This window comes from Neopsephotus bourkii, unplaced genomic scaffold (assembly GCF_033783945.1).
Source record: "Neopsephotus bourkii isolate Nb327-2 ecotype Australia unplaced genomic scaffold, CSIRO-AGI_Nbou_v1 NB_936, whole genome shotgun sequence".
Lineage (NCBI taxonomy): Eukaryota > Metazoa > Chordata > Aves > Psittaciformes > Psittacidae > Neopsephotus > Neopsephotus bourkii.
Window position 1 is genome coordinate 2,640,715 of NW_026901430.1, and position 19,526 is coordinate 2,660,240.

A 19,526-nucleotide genomic window follows, 5' to 3' on the forward strand; every position below is an offset into this window, starting at 1 on the left:
TCTTGACTTTCATTCTCAAGCCTAAACTGCCTACAATCTGTAAATCAGAAGAGATGATCGTATTATTTCCTTGTCTGTGTTTTGATGTGAGTCAACGTAAATGGATACACACTGGCAGACGATTTGGTCCTATCATCAGAAGTTGCTGTAAGACTGGTAAATGAAAGGAGATAATTTGCTAAATGCCATAATAAACATAGCTGTCAAAGCCTTTATGTGTAGGACTTTTGAATTGAGGCCAGTGAGTTACTTCCTTTTTTGTTATTAAAAGAAAAGAAAAAGGCAAAAATAAGTAAGACTGGCCAAGCATTCAATTTTTAATTTTGTAGATATTCAGTTATAAAACCTGGACTGCATCCAATGCCAAGTTCCTCTGAGTTATGCAAAAGACAGGAGAGAACAGAGCTGCATTCTAATCAGTATATTACTATGCATCATGCTCATTGGTTTTAACAGCAGCCTTTGCTTCATTTTTAGAAGTCAATTAAAATAGCAGTTCAATTGATAAAAAAGAAGTCTTGCTAGATTAAGATTGATGTTAAAATGCCTGATTGTACATAGATTTATTATTAATATAAAATGCATACATGCCTACAGACTGTTTTATATACTTTCAGGAAGTGCCAGGGCAGGCGGTTCTTCACTTAAAGGAAACCTGTGATTAATTCCTGTTTCCCACATTGATTTAGAACGGAGATAAAGTTAGATGTCTGTTCTAGCATTTCAGTTAACTTACTCACTTCTGTTCTATTTCCAGAGCAGGGAATGTGCACCATGCAAAAATCCCACTTTTAAAAACACGTTTACAGCATTATTCACGATGTGCTAACTGTGGCCTCTTTCCAAAACTGGAAATAACACTAATAGAGAGATATGCTTTCAGAATGGTTGCTAATTGCAATTAAGAATTCAAAGTGTTAGGACCAGGCAGAGAAGGAAATGCTTTCTTCTCTTCAACTGGGTCATTCTTTATCATCTCCAGTTACCTGCCTCCTAATTTATACCTGTTAACACTCAAAGCCATTGGTTTCAATGGCGGTATCAGGACTGATCTCTAAGTAACATCTTGAAACCTCATTTCTATGCTCTTTTTCCCCCTTAGAAGGCTCTTCCATTGTGCTGTTTTAATTCTTTAACTGAAGGCTCCCAAAAGTCTGTTCATTTCCACTGAGAACTGGCCCAATCCCCAGAGCTTTTCTTTACATATATTTTCAAAGTTCAGCATAGTTCTTTCTGCCCTACATTGCAAGCTTTCTAACGCACTACCTATTGTGCCAGTCATGGCATATTAAGTGTTTAAAAACTTTCTTTGTAAAATACAACTTAAAATGAAACTAGAAGTTTTCAGAAGGTCTCCCCAGAACCTCATCCAGCATAACGGCTTCTAATGATGCCACATTTTTTTTTCCCAGCAGTACTCAAGGATCTATCAACAGCCTTAAATCCTTTCCATTATTTGGTGTATTGCTTCAAACACACTATATGATGACAGATTTTGCTTGCTGTCCTGCATATTTCCTTTAATCATTCACAAAAGACAGCAGACTGGGTAAATGCTGCTAGCCTTCCTTGCCACCTGCAGTGTTCCAGCTCCTGCCACCTCCACTGACTTCCTGCTCCATCAGCATCCCAAGCAAACACCTCAGTACTAAAGCTGAACTCCAGGACCTATCCTCCAATGTCCTTCTTACTGGTAGTAACAGCCTCAATAGTCCATCTGTCCCTTTCTCTTGTGCTTGTTTACACAGTGTAACCTATGTGTTGAACATTTCTCCTCCTTTCCACTATCAAATCTGTATTTAATGTCCTATCCTGTCAGGTTCCTTCCCACCTTGCCATGACAATCCTCAGACAGGCAGTCCTAGAGCTCAGTGGAGTCAAGGGAAAAGTCTGTAATACGACTTGTCCTTCTGAGTAGGCAGGGAAAATCCATAAACCCCCTTGATCTTGGGTAGGTATAAAAAGACACAGTTTACAGAAATAACAATGCAATGTTCCAACATCTGTGATGCTAGTGGGTACTTTTGGAAGGACATAGAATGTAAGACAGCAGCACATCAAAATTATTCTTACACTTCTCCTTCACCTTCCATCCTCTCATGGAATGAAGGTGAAGGTGAACAAAGAGGAGTACATGAGTGTTTCTCTGTACCAACAGACTGATCCAGAGGCAGGTCAATCAGCTGAGATCTGGACAGCTTCAGCATTGCAGTATTTCAATGAACATTTTGTGACTCCAGCCAGAATCCATTTAATCCTGACCAATTTGTGAATTTCCCCCTTTTTTGCTTTTTGCCAGGGATTTTTAAGGCTCATGTGGCAGCAAGTGAAAATGAGTTAAAAGAACCTGCAGTCAATTTCAACAATAGAAAATACAAACTGCATCATAGGAAAACTCTGCAGGAAAACCATAAGTCTATCAAAAAATTTTAATAACCATCTCTGTCTTTTCAGTGCTAACAGATGTACCTTCTGAGACAATACCTATCCAGAAAGGTTGCAGTTCATAATGCAGTATTTTTAAGGCCAGAATTCCCAGTTGTACTACTGGTACAGGCATTTTAAAGAGTATCCATGTGAAAACCAGAACTGATCTCAGAAAAAAACTGTTCTGCAAGGTAGCAGTCTCTTTGAGCCTTAGTGTTACCTAATTAAATGCTGAATGTTTACCATCTGTCATTGTAATCTGTGAGTTCTCCTTACAGATGAAAATAAACCATGGATGCAGTGTTCAAGTAAATATTGGAGCCAGTGTAACCCAGCCAGAGGGAGTAAAGTGGTCTCAGAGTGAGTGGTACAGGGCTGAATACACAGCCTGAATGGATACACAGGGAGGTTCTGCGTCATTCTGGCTTGCAGAAGATGCAATGGCCAGGACACCCAAGATGTGCCCAGTGAGACCCCGTCCCAGGCAGAGGCTGGCACCAGCTATTTCCTCAGAAGAAAGAGGGTTGATACATCTGAGAGAGGCAGAATGGCTTTCTGAGAGAGGCTCCAACTCTGCTGCTGTGCCAGGATGCCTCATGCTTGGCTCATAGCTTCTTCCAAAGCCATAATTAAGTTCTTGGTTGAAAAAGAAGAGGAGGAAAGAAACCTAATTATGTCTTGAGGTCAAGTCTCGCAACCAAAAGCAAACAGAGATCAAACATCCCTGTGACTGCTGGAAGAGCCTGATTTTGAAATTCATGGTTGGGGCCTACCATTGATATGAAGTTTCCATCACTGTTTTTACAGAACAGAACATTTTTTCAACGTGATTTTAGTTCAATGGCTTTCAAAAGGACCACTGCACTTTACACAAGAGGAAGCCTTACCCTTAGCCTTCTTTCAAACGTGGAGATATTGCCTTTGGTCTGCTCCCTCCTTTGCCTCCACTCAATGAGATTTGAGTTATGCTCTCCAGGAAGGGAGATATTGCACTTCCCTAAAGTGGGGCTGACAACTCCTGCTAGAATATGAGGCTCCGTGTTGAGCGTGATTTCCATCCCACTGGCAAAGGTGACTCTCAGAGACCCATCTGGGCTGACCCGGTAGATATTCTGCGTGTTCTCTGTCAAAAAACAACCACCAAAATCAGGGAACATAGAAGAGCTCAGATCTCCAGATTTACATGACAAGTATTATGTGCAACAGGGCTTTATCCCTACGTTACAGACAGCTGAACACACACCAACTACAGTGTGATTTTTTGCAACCTGTGACCTCTGGGCCTTCCCATGTTCAAAGAGCTTTTTGGTACATTTGGCCTGATGATTTCTGCTGTGAAGGTTTCCTACAGCAGGAATAAAGAATTTTTGCTTTCAGCTTAAAAGTATGTAAACGCATAGGCTGGGTTGGGCTCTTTTAACTCTTTGAAGAGGACAGCCTAATGCTTCAACGACTGCAATCAGTATCTGAGGTCAAGCATGAAACTTGGGACTATGAAAAGCATCCTTTTTTAAAGCTGGTGCACACAGAAATAACTGGCCCAGCTCTTGAGACACGAATATGTGGAAAATAGTTGGGTATCTCAGAAAGTGAAGATAACAGATATTACATTAAAGAGACTTTGTGACTCAGATGTATTTCTGACTGACTACTTGCTCACAGGGTGCTTCGTGATAGTTCCACAGAGATGTGCAAATATGCAAATTATATGAATTCAGAAATATGATAGGTATAATAATAACTACATCTGTTCATTTCTGGCACTGCCCATACTGTGCTAGCACTTTCCTGAGACAGAATTTGGTAACATACTAACTTTGAGGAGTTTCAGATTTAAGGACAGACATACAATCAGACAGTCAGGAGATGACGGAAAGACCAGATGGGGTCACTTGGGCAAAGCCTGACAGGCAATACAACAACATAATATAACTATTTCCACTTATTCAGTGCTGTCTCTGCAATGCAATAGTGAAGGGGAATGAGTATCTTGTGAGGCGAGTTCTTCCTATTTGTTTCTTAAAGATTAAAAGCTGAGAGGAAGAAAAATTCTGTGGTTTGCTCAGTTACAAACTTTTTCTATGGCAGACGTGGAAGGAAATCAGAGAGCAATTTCTCAGCACCTGCTGCCTTAAAGCCTGAACAATCCACTGACAACAAAAAATCAACAAGGAGAAAAAACCCCAGATCAATTAAACTATATAAAACCAGCACTTTGGTGATGAATCTGCACAATCTGGAGGACACTGTGGCAATTCCATTAGGCAGAGAGTAAATACTTCTTGAGAGGTATGATACTGGCAGGAAAGTACTGGACTGTCTACAGGGGTTGAGTCAAAATCTCATCCCAAGGCAGTCACCAGCAGAGGTGGGCCATGCTGTCCTCTTTCCTGCAAGTGCTGTCATCACCAGAACACAGCACTACCAGAAACAACTCACAGCATTGGCATTTCAGTGCTAAAATGTCAGTGGAGCATGTCATTCTTCTGGGCAGTATTTCTCGGAATAACAAAGCTCAGTGTATTATAGGGCAGTCCAAGTCCCCCAGATACCGAAGCAGAAAGTAGCACATAAAGCTTGAAGACATCAGAGATTCCAATAATGCGAATCTATCCCTGGGACTCTTCTAGAAGGAAAAGAATTCACTTGTGGTTTGTTTCTAACTGGTACCCCAGGACAATTTAAAGTAGTATCTAGATATTTGCACTGAAGCAAAGAAGAAACAAATGAACTAATTCTAATGTCTTTTTTTTTTTTTTTGCAAGCAGTTAAGAAAGCTATAATATCTAGACTTTGAAACGTAATGATTAGGGGAGAAATAACAGAAATGCTTTAATTACCTTGTTTTAAAGTATATATTGTAGAGGTAGCTGAGAAGTTTGTGGCTGTGATCACATTCTCTCTGTTTGAAGTATCAAGTTCTACTCGCGTCAGCTTTTCAACATCGCTGTGAAAACTGCTGACCTCCCCGGTCGGGAAGGTTGCATTTGTCAGATGGCCATCAGAGTCATACCTGCAAGACATGATGTTAGAAAGCCATGAAATACATCACTGTCGTCTTGTAGGCTTTTTTTTCTGAATGGGGGAAAAAAAGAGAAAAACCAGTGACAGTAGTCAACACCGTGCAATATGTATAAAGATAAGAATTGTTCCCTTTATTCACTCAAAATGCATTCATTCCCTAATCCGAATTCCTGCTTAGGTTCTTTTTCAGTGGTGCTGGATAAAACAGAACTGGGAATAGTGTGAGATGCTACGTTCATCATGCAGCTTCTGCCAGAGGTTTAAGCACTGGACAGACGGTCGGGGCTCAGCCTGCGGGGATGTGATGCAGGAGGGAGGCCACTGGAGGTCACTCGGTATTCAGGCAACCAACTCACCCCCCAAAAGGCGTTTTCTAACTTAAATTTAAATAAAACCAGTTCTTAGATTCTGCAACACTCAAAACCTGCCTTTTGTTGCTGATGTGTGAAGTACATAATATGAATGGCTCACTTAAAAAGGGGACTTAAAGCGTAACAATAGCAATAAAATTAGATTGAAATCTGCAGCGATTAAGTTGCCTGCATGGTTTTTACTCTTGTGTTACGTTTCCCATGGGCCTACTCAAATCAGCAGGAACTTCTCATCACAAGTAACAGCACCAGAATCTAGAGCACCACATTTTAATTCACCTAAATTTCGTCAATGCTAAAGAAATTCTTTTAGTTTAAGGTAATTTAAGCGAATAGGGCCATGTTATGAAGAAGTCAATAATTAATTCAAACACTCTGGAGCAGTGTTTCTAAGAGGTCTTTTCAGTTCTACAGATATTTTTCTTTCTAATGAACACAGAAAACAATGCAGAACATTGCTTGGTGCTTGATATTGTTTAATGTTAATGCCTCCTATCTTAAAAACCTTACTGATGCTAAAATATTTTTATTCATCTACGACACTGCTGACACTGCAGATGTATTTGCATGAGTAAAACCAATTCTCATGTTCATAAAATAGAAACCTTTTTGTGCAGGTAGGAAAGCCTAATTAAGTTTTCATGTTTTATTAACTGTATCCTCTCATTGACAAAACATATCCTCAGTTGGTGTATCAACCGACAAAGCTGCGCTGCCTCCAATGGAGCTCTTCCAATTCACGTCAGCGGACGATCTGGCTATGTCTTTCACTTTAATGTGTTGGCATCATTTCATTAGGATCTGCATTTCCCCCTAATTAGTCAGGGAAAATCTATGTCACAAGAACTACTGGCAAAAAAAAATAAATTAGAAAATTCAGGATTTTTTTCTCTTCCCCTCAAAACAAAAAAGAAAAATAGGGCATCTCTTCTTCCTAAACACAACAGTGGACAATGAACTGGTCACCATCTTGCGTTGTTTTTGACAAATAAATTAATCAAACGTTAAATACAATATAATCTCTCTCTCACCTCCTACTGCCCTCATGTACATCCTGTGATTTATTTCCATTCTGCACTTACTCTGGTTCTGTGCAAGTTGACTGGGTACCACACCCAGCGATTAAAATTGGCTCTGATACTACTTTTCATCATTAGAAAATTCCATGAACATTGGGCAGATATATTTAATTTGCTGCTTGATAAAATAGCTTGCTGGGTTATCTGGATATTCTACTGTAACATAGAAAATGCTCAAATAATTCATTTTTATGGTGTAAATACAGCCAGTTTTTGGAATGCTCTTGTGCACAATACTTGGGATCCACCTTCACTGAGGATCCAGTTCTGCTGCTGATATGGCTGCTGCTGAGACACAAAACTCCCTGCGTGACTGAAAATGGGATAAACTGCTACTAGATGGCTGGACAGATACAGTACTGAATTATAATGAGACTAGAGCACATGCCAATGGGCTCCTACTCATGTAGATGGTCCCACTAACTTCAAGGAGAACATGCAGATGAGGGTCTCAGTAACGATTCCCCAGCGTGACCATCCAAAGGCATTTTTTTTTTCCAGATTGCTCCAAGAAACTCAACCCTCTGCAGACAGATTCTGCCACCTTTCACATAATGAATAGTACCACACTGGGACTCAGCTCCTGTGGAGCAATGTCCTACCCATACTAATAGAGGCACAATCATGGCATATTTTTTAATGTTAATTTGGGGCCCAGTTATGCCACTGTTAATCATGTCAGTGACCATTTAATCATGCAAATAATTGCATTGATTTCAGTACTCACATGAGGAAGTGCTCACCAATATTTGAAATGCACACTTGGGGATATAGCTTCATAATCCATTTGCATTTCTATGTGTAGTACAGGTAAGAGTTATATCATTTCAAAGGGAAAGCAGTCTAATTAATTTTTTCAGAGAGAGCTACTTCTTGCAGGTGTTTTCTTGTCCTTGATTTAATAGAGGCCCAGCGCTCCCCCTCCCCTTTTACAGCTTTAATGGTACAATATTAAAAAATTCTAGATGACTGAAAATTGTACATTAGCTGTAATTTTATGCAAGAGCTCTTTCAGTACTTCCATTCCATCAGATTAGAGCAGATGGATGACAAGTACTTTTGTAAGTGGTTTTCTACCTCTTAATAATTCCCCCCTTTGAGTGAATCTGACATATAGGTAGATGTTCTGAACAGTTCATTATCTTGGCTCATATTCCCAACTATGATACATGTTGTTAAACAAACTCATCCCTATTTCAGTCTGACAGTGACATGGGTTAACTTTTGGATGTGAATGAAAATCTAGTTTAAACAGAGAAGATGACTCCAAGTAATCTGGAAGTTGCTCATATGGTATTTCTCTAAACTCCAATACTATGTTCCTATAAGTAAGCCCTTCACAAACGCCCTAATTTTCAAGCTGAAATTGGGTGTCAGTTCACAATGTGAACTGTCTGGAAACGAATGCCTGGTTAAAGAATAACTAAGGATCATCACGCTCCTTGACCTATGTGTGGCAGAAGGTGAGCAGCATCTCCTGAAGGCACATCTACTCAGTGCAGCGCTCATTATAGTCAGTTGCCCCTCTTGACTGCAGAAGGTTGGGTGACATTCCATCAGACACTGAGCTAATTGTAATATATTATGAAGATGACTTAAAATATTGGCTTGAACATAAATATTAATGATATGCCTTCACTCTTAAATTATGATGTTGTTTTTGTAATGGTAATAATTGTAGTTCTGTTAATTTCTAGAGTGGCAGTTAATTTCTAGTGTGCAGTCATGCAAAGCCTGGACAGCTCAAAGCATCAGTGAGGAAAGAGTTACCCAGCCTCCAGCTAAAGCTGTGAAAGTATAAAAACTGTTTAATCTAGCACTATCTCTTTGGGTTCACCATACACATCATATCAATCCTTTCAAGGCACAGCTCTTTGTGCACAAATCTACATGACATACACTGGGAGGCACCTGCAAGCAGGTGAAGTCATTTAAAAGATCTTACTATGCTTGAATCATGCTTCAACAACCAACTTCCCAGAAGAAACCAGGAACAAGCAATAATTGTGTGAAATGTTTTGCACTCAGTGTCAGTGGGACAGAGTGAGACTACCAGGATTAAGAAGCACATGAATAGAAATATTCTGCTCTAACAATCAAGTCCCTGCCACAATACATGCTGTTCAGTGTTTTAAGATGTAATAGGAATGACTTGGAGCTACTGTAAAAGCTTATTGGAGGCGTCATTGGTCCATGGCCTGGACTGATGCCATCCTCAAGCAGGGATTTAAATGGGTCACTCTCAGTGCTGAAATGATTCCAAAAAAGCATACATTTTAAGTCATTTCTGCTCACAAAAGGTAACACTCAGATCAGCATTTAAAAAGCACCAGGATAACAGTGTGGTTTGTCTTGTTGCAGGAGAATTTAAGTTTGTATCAATAGATGCCTGATAATAACAACTAAACCAAAAAGGCCCTGTATGTTTTTTTTCCCCTGGATTGTCAAAAATGGTCCTCTCTAACAGTTTATAGCTATGTTTACCATACTAACTTAGTCTTTGGCAGAATAACAGACGGAAAAACATCCCATTGAGTAAAAATCCCAAGCGCTAGGCAGCAGTTTTCTCTGCTTTTATCCTACTTCCATTTTAAGAAAACGTAATTCTAAAACCCTATAATGATGGTGACTCAACCACCTCTCCAGGTGACTTGTGCAGTAAATTAATCCTCCTCAATGTGTTTTCTGTTCATATCCAACCTAGATGGCTTTTCATTTTAGTTTTTGACCATGAATAACTATGCCCACAGAAGGCAGGCATTATTATCCTTCTTGGAGACTCTGAAGTAGTACTGTAATGTTAACATCTGACTTCCAGCCACCACCTGTCACATCCTCAAACAGGGATTATGACAATTAATTAGAAATAATAAGAAATCCTGATATGTCACATCTCTTTATAAATAAAAAATGAACTTTCTCTAGGGTTGTTCTCTCTCTGGGACTAGATTGGGTTGTTCTGACTACATCTTTAACTGTCTTGCCTTGCTCTTCTGGTCTCCTGAAGGTTTTGCTTACATGCCCATTCCTACAGCTTGTATGTATAGCCTTTTTCTAGTAAATATCCTCTTTGTTATTATATATCCTTTTCCCTGCTGATAGAGAAAAGTTCACCCTTTGGATGTTGCATCCACTGAGATTCTCAGTTGCCTTTACAACACTCCCTTCTCTGATCAGAATACTATTTTTCCTATTTTTGCCTTCCTCAGGAATTTTGCAGATTCCTGGTTCACATCACAGCTTGCCTCTACTTCTTTAGTTACAAAAAAGTCCACAATATTTTCATTTAAAGAAACAAATTCACAATAATAAAGTGCAAATGAAGCATAATATCAAGCAGTTTCTGCTACACTTAATGAACACTATGTCCAGAGCTTTCACAATATGATAGGTTTCAGCACTTAAGAAATGGCAGTGTTTCATTTTAAAAGCTTGTGCAACAGCACTGCTTGTCCTTCTCATGAAGGGTTAGGAGCAGGGTGTCTTTCTAAATTATTAGAACTGACTAAAAAAAAATCCAGTGTTCATTTAAAATCAGGTTCTTGACATCAGGCATTTAATGTCATGGACTTACTCATACACTGTTGTCCATCCATTTTCATCACTCTTGGTTGCTAAAAGCCCCGTGTTTCCAGGGTATGTCATCAGAGCCAAGTTGTAGCCTTGGGCATAAACTCTTTTCAGAACCCCATTGCTGCTTATTGTCAGCCAGTACACCTGCCCCCCTGGCACCACAATCCACAGGGGCAGCCCACTCGTGTCTCTGCGGATGTGAACCGAGTTCCCACTGCTGCTGGTGATGGTGCCAATATCTCCTTCCCCACTGTAGGTGAAGTTGTAAATGTAGTCCCTCGTTATGAGGTTCAGTGTGTGCAGGTGGGTGCCGTTGATGGTGAACTGATACAATTCTTGGTCCGCTGGTGATGCGATCTCATACATGTTCGTGTCACTGAGGTGAGCCTTGTTTCGGCTGACTGCACGGATGCGAACATTGCCAAGGTCGGCTATGTACAGTGTGTCATCAGGAGAGACTGCTAGAGAAGAAGGTGCTTTCAGCTTTGCATCTTTGGCATAGCCACCATCACCTGGGGGAGAAATGGTAATTTCAGTAATCCATAATGTCTGTATTTAAGCTGATCCCCTAAGCCTGACACACTGCTTCTCCTCAGTATCACTTACAGGTCAATAAAACAAGATCTTCTTCCAACTCATTAAATCCCTATTATCTAAGGTTGGTGCAATTCTAAATTACTTGCAATGAAGACAAACAAGAATATAAATTATCTAATTTACAACATTTTTGCTAAGCCCAAACTCTTGCTGCTCAGGAAAGCTTTAATGGCAAAACTGTGAAAGAAAAAAACATGACACCCAAGTTTTTATTCTGCACTTTCTGTCTGTTGGCATGTAGTTACAGTAGAATTGTGTTACAAATAAAACAAAGAGAAAATAAACCCCAGTAATTCAGCTAAAATGTCACTGAAGGAAGTATTAATTTGTACTTAATAAAACCTCAATTCTACAGGAAAACAAACCAAGAACATTAGCCCTGAAGCAAGCTGAGAAACCCCCCTTCCAGTATCACTTGATAATTTATTTGGTTTGTGTATTTTAAGGTTTGAGGAGGATATCTGCGTTATCATGGGCTGTATATCCATATCCAAATGAATTTACATTAGCTGGATTTTCTGTAACTAACAAGATAACATATTAAACCTCACTCTTAGAGCCAAACACATTCCTGTTTGTATTGCTCTCCTTCTCCTGACTGAGGAATTAAATCTGCTGGAGAGTTTCAGCATGCCCTATCCTTCCTTGGAGATGGACAAATGAGCTGATCTTTCTGCCAAGCCGACCCTGCCTTTCACCACCCCAGCCCTGGCACGATCCTTAGACATGTCACAATTTCTCATTTTTTAGCACTGAGGGGAGTTTCCCTCAACACGAACCCTGAACAGGATTTTTTTCACTGCTCTGCCATAGCTGGCAGCACTTCCAATGCACATGAGGCTTTGATTATCATTACAATGCTGGGTCAGCAACACACCTTCTCTGGAATACCATTTACATTTTTTCCTCTCCATCATTGACATACTTAATGTTTTCTTGTCAGTAATTAACCTTTTACTTGAAATGAGAGGCTTAAGAATTATGATGACATTATGGAGCTGAACACAGTGGTCCTTTGAGATGACAAGATGACAACATACTGCACACCTCTGCATACAGGACTGCTGTCCTTTAGCCCATTATGAAATATGTTTTTACCAAAAACAGTGCTAAATTTGTTTTGGTGCATGCAGGGAGAGGGGCTGTGCTGCTGAGCATGTCCAGTGGTGCAGCGCAGGCCTGGTACTGGCTGTTTCAGTTCAAAACACACAAAGAAGAAACACTGAACTTTATGTGTCTGCATCATTTTGCTGACTGTGCAGTGTGATGCAAGCAATAGGAAGGCAGAAACTAGTGTCTTTCACATGATGTGAAACACCTTGGTGGTCTTCTTGGTGGGAGGGATGCGTGGTGCAGTAGCATTTAGGTGCAATCTGCACTGGGGCAGGTATCATCTTCAACCAGGGCAAACATAGCTGACACAGAAAGGCAGGCTTAGAGCTAAACTGAGTTTTGAACTGAGTGTAATCTCTGTATGAAAAGTGGAATAGCAAAGATGACCCTATGGTTCCTCCAAGTGCCAACTGGAAGACTCAATTCTGTGAAAAAAATAAATCCACAAAGAGCTGCTGATACGGTTTTCTGCTTTCCAAGGAAACTGAATTATTGCTCCTCTATCCTTCCCCTTGCTGCCCAATCTGCAGCTGTGCCAGGGGATTTTAACAGATAAGAGACAGGAAATAACTAGCATCTCCTTACCTGAAAAACAGTCACAATTAGGATCAATCTTGCAGTCGCAATCTGATGGGGCTCCGGCGATGATAGAGATCTCACCATTGGTTGTGACCTGTTGTATACGATTGATCTTTCTTTCATCTGTCTCTGCAATGTAGAGTATGCCACTGTGAGACACAGCGATTGCCCTGGCTGACTCCAGGGTTGAGTGGATGGCCACCTTGCTGACAATGAAGTGGTCGATGCCTGGCACCTGGCAGTGAATGGGGCGCCCTGCAATAATTCGCACACGCCTGTTCTCAGAGATCTGCAGGACGATGTTGTTGTCCAGGACATACAGTGAGTTGTCTAGAGGGTTCACCGTGAGGTCTGTTGGCCACTCTAATCGCACCTGCAAAGAAAGAATTAAGGGAAAGGCAGGGAGAAAAAGAGAAATGCATGATTAAGCAAGGCGGCTTCATTCAACCATCTCTGATCACCGTGTCATCAAGGCACTCGGTGGGTTCACCCAGCACTGCTTCTCTAGTATCTACCTTTAATAGGGTTTGGCAAAGGAAGTTTCAATAAGCATATTCCTTCTGAGGTCCAGCTCTGGGATGGAGCAAAACTTGACTTGAAAAGTAATTTAGCACCCTCTGAGAGCTATTTGCACAACTCCATTAAGGTGAGAACTTTATTATACCTATGCAGTCATGCAAATAAAAACACACTCTTCATGTCATGCAACATCAGTCAGAAAATTTTCCAGGTCTGAATGTTATTGTTTCAATATGGCAGTCAACGCTGGCAGGGTGGAAAACAGTTAGAAACTGTCAATGTCCTAACACTTTAATTGACTGTTAGTACAAAAGGAAAATGCCATACTGGAAGAGTATGACACATTTCTACAATTTATTTACTAAGCAAGAAATGTTAATAAGACTTACATGCCACAAGAAATATAAGCTCGTTAATTCTTTGTAACATAATAATACACCAATATATCACATTTCACATGATACAGTAGCTAAGCTGCAATTATTTATAATGCTTTTGCCTTGTGAATTTGGTATTTCAGTCATGGATTAAATAAATTCTTCACACTTAAGGTTAGCTTTTTGCCTTTTTCCATGCAGGTGAGAGTGCCAACCGAACAGTTTCCAAACCACATTGGAGGAAATACAAGAAGAATGACCTCACTCATCTGATTCCAGTTGCATCAGGATCTGGAGGAATTAAACGTGCTCCCAATAAAAGGTGGGGCTGCCTGTCCACCTGAAAGACCACCAGTACGTCGGATGCTGATTGTATCATGTACTGACCAAAGAGCTTCAACCTCCTCCTATTGAGAAGGTTCAATAGGTACTGCATGATTGCTGACTTGGGAAAAAACAACAGAGTAGACTGGTCCCTCTACCCGGCTAATGGCCAGTGGGGGATTTGTACTGCAGCTTGTCTATGGGAAGGTCAGAGAACAACTGAGCCACCGAGATTGCAAGACAGCCTATTTTTGTCTGTCTCGGGATGCTCTGCTTGTCCTTCACAAAGAGATGGCTGCTTGTATCCAAGTGGAATTTTTCTGGACCAAGTATTTCAATCAGAAGAGAATAAATACCAGGTTAAAATGTAAAGGAGTTTTATGCTTTATATGTTAAAAAGGCTTTTACTATTTCATTTTCTGATTTTGTTGATGGTTTTTCTCATTTTCCACTGCACTAATTAAAATATCTATGGATGTAGAGACCGCAGATGCTAATATAATGCTCAGCAGTGAGGAGTAACATATGGTACAGTGCGTGGCCATCACAAGCCACCTGCTTGCCTGGGGTCAGCTCAGGAACCAGGCTTTAGGCCAAGTCTCTCCCTTTGTCAAGCATCAGTATTTCCTGAATAATCTCATTTCCAGAAGTACATTGCTCTTTTGATAATCGATGTTTTAATAAAGCGAAGGCATTGTGGCTACCATGTCTCATCCTGCGTGGTTACATGGTGCACCACACAGTTATGGAGGCTCACAGAGTAATCTAATTCCTCTTTGTGCCCAGTCCATTTTACTACACATAATAATAACCAGCATTAAGACTAATGCTGTTGGGTTCAAGATCTCCTCTGAACCAGGTGGTAGAGTCCTTCCAAATGATGATAAATGTTGTGAAGCAGTTGGAAACAGATTCCTCCCACAAAGGTGCTGATTTCTGCGTGCGTCTGACTGCCCAGATTCCACCCACTGTGCTAGGGCTGGTTACACACTGCTGCTAGCTCATGCTTAGACTGGAAGTTCACTGGGACACCAAATAAAACCATTTAGTTAGCATAAGGATCTCTACAAGGCTATCTTCAAGAAACCTGGAAAAAAACATATTTGCAATGTACCTTTAATGAAGAATATTTGATTGCTCTATTAAAGTAAATGGATTATTTTTAATGGGAAACAGATGCCTTCAACTTTAATGGCCTCCTTCACAGATCACTCTGCTGTAACAATAATCTTTGATTAACTGTAACTAGATTATTCATGATAAAAACTTTGCCCTGGAATTATCTATTGTTGCTATAATGATTCAATATAGCACCTGCCATGTCTTAATAGTTGGTTTTCCTTTTCCTTTGTGGAGCAGCAACACTGTCTTTGCCCCGTGAATAACTTGAATTCCTCCCACTGTGAAGGCACAACCGATGCCTTGCAGATAAAGAGGGACTGGTTTGGGCCAAACCAACTTTTTCTCTGGTGGATTTGAGGCTGATTTGGTCTATTGAGATAGAATAAACTTGTATGCAGCTGTCCATTTCTCTTGTAGCAAGGTACCTAAAGCTTAGTTTTAACAGTTGTTAACTGCAAGCACATTTGCTTTCATACTGATCCCATCTGTAAATCTAGCTGCATTCTGGCAAAAGCAAACAAAATTTTAGTTGGGAACGTCTAAACAGTTTTGGTTGCTACACCAGAACTGTTGCCTAGCTCTCTGCTCTGCAAAGCTAACAGAAGGCAAGGATACAGCTTCTCTTTCTTGGGTTTAAAGCAGTCATAGATGTATTAATGCTTTAATCCCGGGTGAAGTATTAGAGGTAGCATGTACCTGTCTGGAGACTGCAGCATAAAAACCAGCTGCTGCTCACTCCAAACTTATACTAGTGCAGCTGGAGGTGAAAAAAAAGGTGAAATAGGTCAATTAAAATCAAACATGCACATAAACACAAACCCTTCAGCATCCCTAATCTGAGGAAGAACTGCAGATTTAGAAGAAAATCTGCACTGTTCTTGTCAGGAAGAGGCTTCACCCATTTTACACTGGGGCTGCTGCAGTCACACCCCATCCCTTCTCCCAGTGCAGCCCCCAGCAGCAAGGCCAGTGCTTAATGGGGCCCTACAGAGAGGAGGTTGAAGATAGTTTGCTGCCTAAAATCTAATCACCTAAATCAGCTTAAGCTGAAGTGTAACTGCACCCTCAGGTTCCCTGTTACCTTGAAAAGTCACCAGTTGTTTCTTTTCTTTTTAAGCAAGCTGCCCTCTGGCAGGTTTCTGTGACCAAACCATCAGTTGTGCTTCATTCAAAGCCAATAAACATATTATACAGAAGCACTTCAATTCTCATCTGATATCACTGTGCCTATTAAAAAGTTTTTCCAGACAAAATCTCAGTTAGGATAAGAATCAGTTAATATACTTTTTAATTTGAAGCATTTCTTCATAAATCCCTGTAAAAAGTCCTCCCCCATGTATGTGTATTTTTCTTATAACTCAAAATTGGGCCAATTGCAAGTATTTTTCTTATACTTAGTGGGCTCTTTTTTTGAGCAGTGTACATAGGCAGCACTGTTGATTATCCCATTCTAAATGGACAGACAAGGTTTGCTCAGGAGCAGTCAGTTCCTCACACTCTTCACAGACTGAAATTTTCAGGTGACAATTCTGTTTTGGTTCATGGCAGACTGAGTATCTGCAATGGAAATCACTGCCGAAACAAGTGAGCCTGTGAGCAATGAGACCTTCGCATGTTAAGTATTAACATGTCAACTTTTGTGGCAATTCAGCATTTAACTGTCAACATAAAGGCTCCAGCTGTATATAATAATCAACCTCTGGTTTTACAAGTGCAAAATTAACACCTACTAAAACTTTTTTTCATGTCAAGTGTTCCAGAAAACACAAAGTGCACTAAGGCAGCTTTGGTTTAAAAGAATTTTCACTGGGAAATCTACATTTAGGTAGACAAATGACCCTCAGACCTGAATGGTATTTTTTGTATTTGTTTCTTTCTTGCAAAATACACATGTTCTTGTGTAACTGTCTACCTACCTATCTGGTTTCAAAATACTTATTTTTCTGTGGAAAATTGACCTGGCTGAATACTAGGTACCCACTGAAGCTGCTCCATCAGTCCCCTCTCAGCTGGACAGGGGAGAGAAAATGTATGGAAAGGCTCATGGGTCAAGATACAGACAGGGAGAGATCACTCACCAATTTCCATCATGGGCAAAACAGGCCCGACTTGGGGAAATTAATTTAATTTATTACCAATCAAATCAGAGTAGGGTAATAAAAAAGAAAGCCCAAATCTTAAAACACCTTCCCCCCAGCCCTCCCTTCTTCCTGTGCTCAACTTCACTCCTGATTTCCCTACCTTCCTCCCCCCAGGTGGCGCAGGGAGATGGGGAATGGGAGCTGTGGTGAATTCATCACACATTGTCTCTGCTGCTCCTTCCTCCTCATGGGAGGACTCCCCACGCTCTTCCCCTGCTCCAGCATGGGGTCCTTCCCACAGGAGACAGTCAGACTCCTCCAACATGAATCCTTCCCATGGGCTGCAGTTCTCCACAACCTGCTCCATCGTGGATCCCTCCCATGTGGTACAATCCTTCAGGAACAGACTGCTCCAGCATGGGTCCTCTGTGGTGGGAAGCTTCTCACATAAGCCACTCCTGCAGCCCCCCTGCTATCAAACCTTGCCATGCACACCCAATACATTTTCCAACAGCAAAGCTTTACAACAAAATAAAAGAGATTTTTTTGTGAAGTAGCACTGATAGGGGAGCCTGTACTTGTGTACGTCTTAGACATACACACCTGCACATGTACACATGTTAAAGTGTTAGCTTACCAAGAATAGTGTTTAACTTTTGGTTTTGATGATACGGCTGAAAGTTTCTGCACATTTTCCATGACATTTGCATGGCTGTGGCATTTTTGGTACTCTTTTAAACAAAACAGATCAAACAAATTCTACTGTTCACATCAAAGTAAGAACAGTAAAGAGGGAAAAAATTATCCTTGTCTGCAGATGCTGGTTTCAAGAGCTTAACTGTTTGGTTGCAGGGGTAAATTTCACTGGGATAAGTTTCATTTATCATGGATTAAAAGAAGCTGCATAAATCCCTAAAAAGGCTTCACCATTGCTTTGATTTCTTGCCATGCATTGCTTGTATATTTTGATTCAATTTCATATAGTAGCATGAAATTCATGCCAAAATTTTTCTGATAGTCCTGACTGATGGATTATTTCCTATCAGTACTGCTCAGCTTCAAGCACTTCTGTTTATGCTACCTTTGCCTTTATTCAGCTCTGCGATATGCATTTGCAAACCTGATTGTAGCCCATTCCATATTCCTCTTTCACTGGTAACTTCCTTTTTTCAACTCCTCTTATTTATACTCACTCCAGTTGTGGTTTCCAGGCCAAACCCTTTTACTCACCACAACGTACTTTTAGAATAGCATCTTTCTTTCTTCCTGTTCAAATCCTTCTCTCTCCTTCCTTCTGGGAGAGAAATGGCTCAGAGGAAGGGCTCACACAGGTGGTCCATTAGAAGGGAGCATGCAGTTTACAAGGCGAAAGGAGACTGGTTCTGCTTCCCTGAACTTTTCACAGGGTGTCTCACTACTATTTCTCTCTATTTTCCCATAGTTGACAAGCATGGATATTTTTTCATCATTTTCTGTCAGTTTGCTCTCACTTCTGGGCTCTTCATTCTGTTGACACTGACACTGTCAGCTCCGCTCAGCAGCTTAGCTGCTTTCTTAATGGCACACAGAGACACAATTCTGCTCCTGCGGTCTGACACTGGGGAACCCTTCCCCATAGTGGGATTACAGGCTCCTGCCATGCTGGAGGAGCCTTTGTTTCTCATTCTCCTGATGCTGCATATTATAACATGCAGAATTACACAGTTCAGCTGTAGCAGTCCCTGCTCTAAACTTCACAAATGTTGCTCCCTCTGCATTCCCTGTTCCCCAGCGAAAAACCCAAATAAATGAGTTTTGCAGCCTAATGACCACCATTTTCTACCCTGGGCTGGGAAAACAGCTGTGGCACATTAACAGATGCAGCTCAGAAGTCTGGCCACCAGTTCTCCAGGATCATGGCTTGGCTGGTCTCCCCATGAACCTGCCTTTGCCATCAGTTATTTCCAGTGGATGAGGGACCCAGCACAGGAATGTGAAGGCAAGACACCAATTCAACAATTTTCACTGCTTGTCTTCGCTTCACTTGCCACGATATTCGCTGTGCTCTCACTTTCCAGCTCTCTTCTTGTTTCATAATTTCTATTTTATGACTTTCTTTTTCTGCTTCACAACTTCAAAGACTGTATCTTGGGTCTACTAAATCAATAGGAAAAGTTGATTTCTATGGGGAGAGGTTTCACACCGCCTTTATTTAACAAGAGAGGGAATATTATCCAGAATCACATAAGCCCATGGACTATGAAAATCAATAGGATTTAAGATTCCTAAGCCATTTAAGTCTGTTTAAACATGGTACCCATGGTTTATACAGGCTATGAATGAATATTTCTTTAAATGCCC

The 19,526-nt window shown here is 40.7% G+C and overlaps 1 protein-coding gene across 5 annotated transcripts in view; it reads right to left on the bottom strand.

Moving 5' to 3' along the window:
* The window catches only part of TENM1 (teneurin transmembrane protein 1), a 363,157-nt gene that overhangs the window by 12,068 nt on the left and 331,563 nt on the right, over positions 1-19,526 (bottom strand). For all 5 annotated transcript variants that reach the window (XM_061358101.1, XM_061358102.1, XM_061358104.1 and 2 more), the window contains 4 exons: positions 12,770-13,136; positions 10,476-10,986; positions 5,268-5,440; positions 3,315-3,550 (listed from right to left, as the gene is read on the bottom strand). In XM_061358101.1, the coding sequence (XP_061214085.1) occupies positions 3,315-3,550; positions 5,268-5,440; positions 10,476-10,986; positions 12,770-13,136 (1,287 nt within the window). The remainder of the gene's footprint in view (positions 1-3,314; positions 3,551-5,267; positions 5,441-10,475; positions 10,987-12,769; positions 13,137-19,526) is intronic.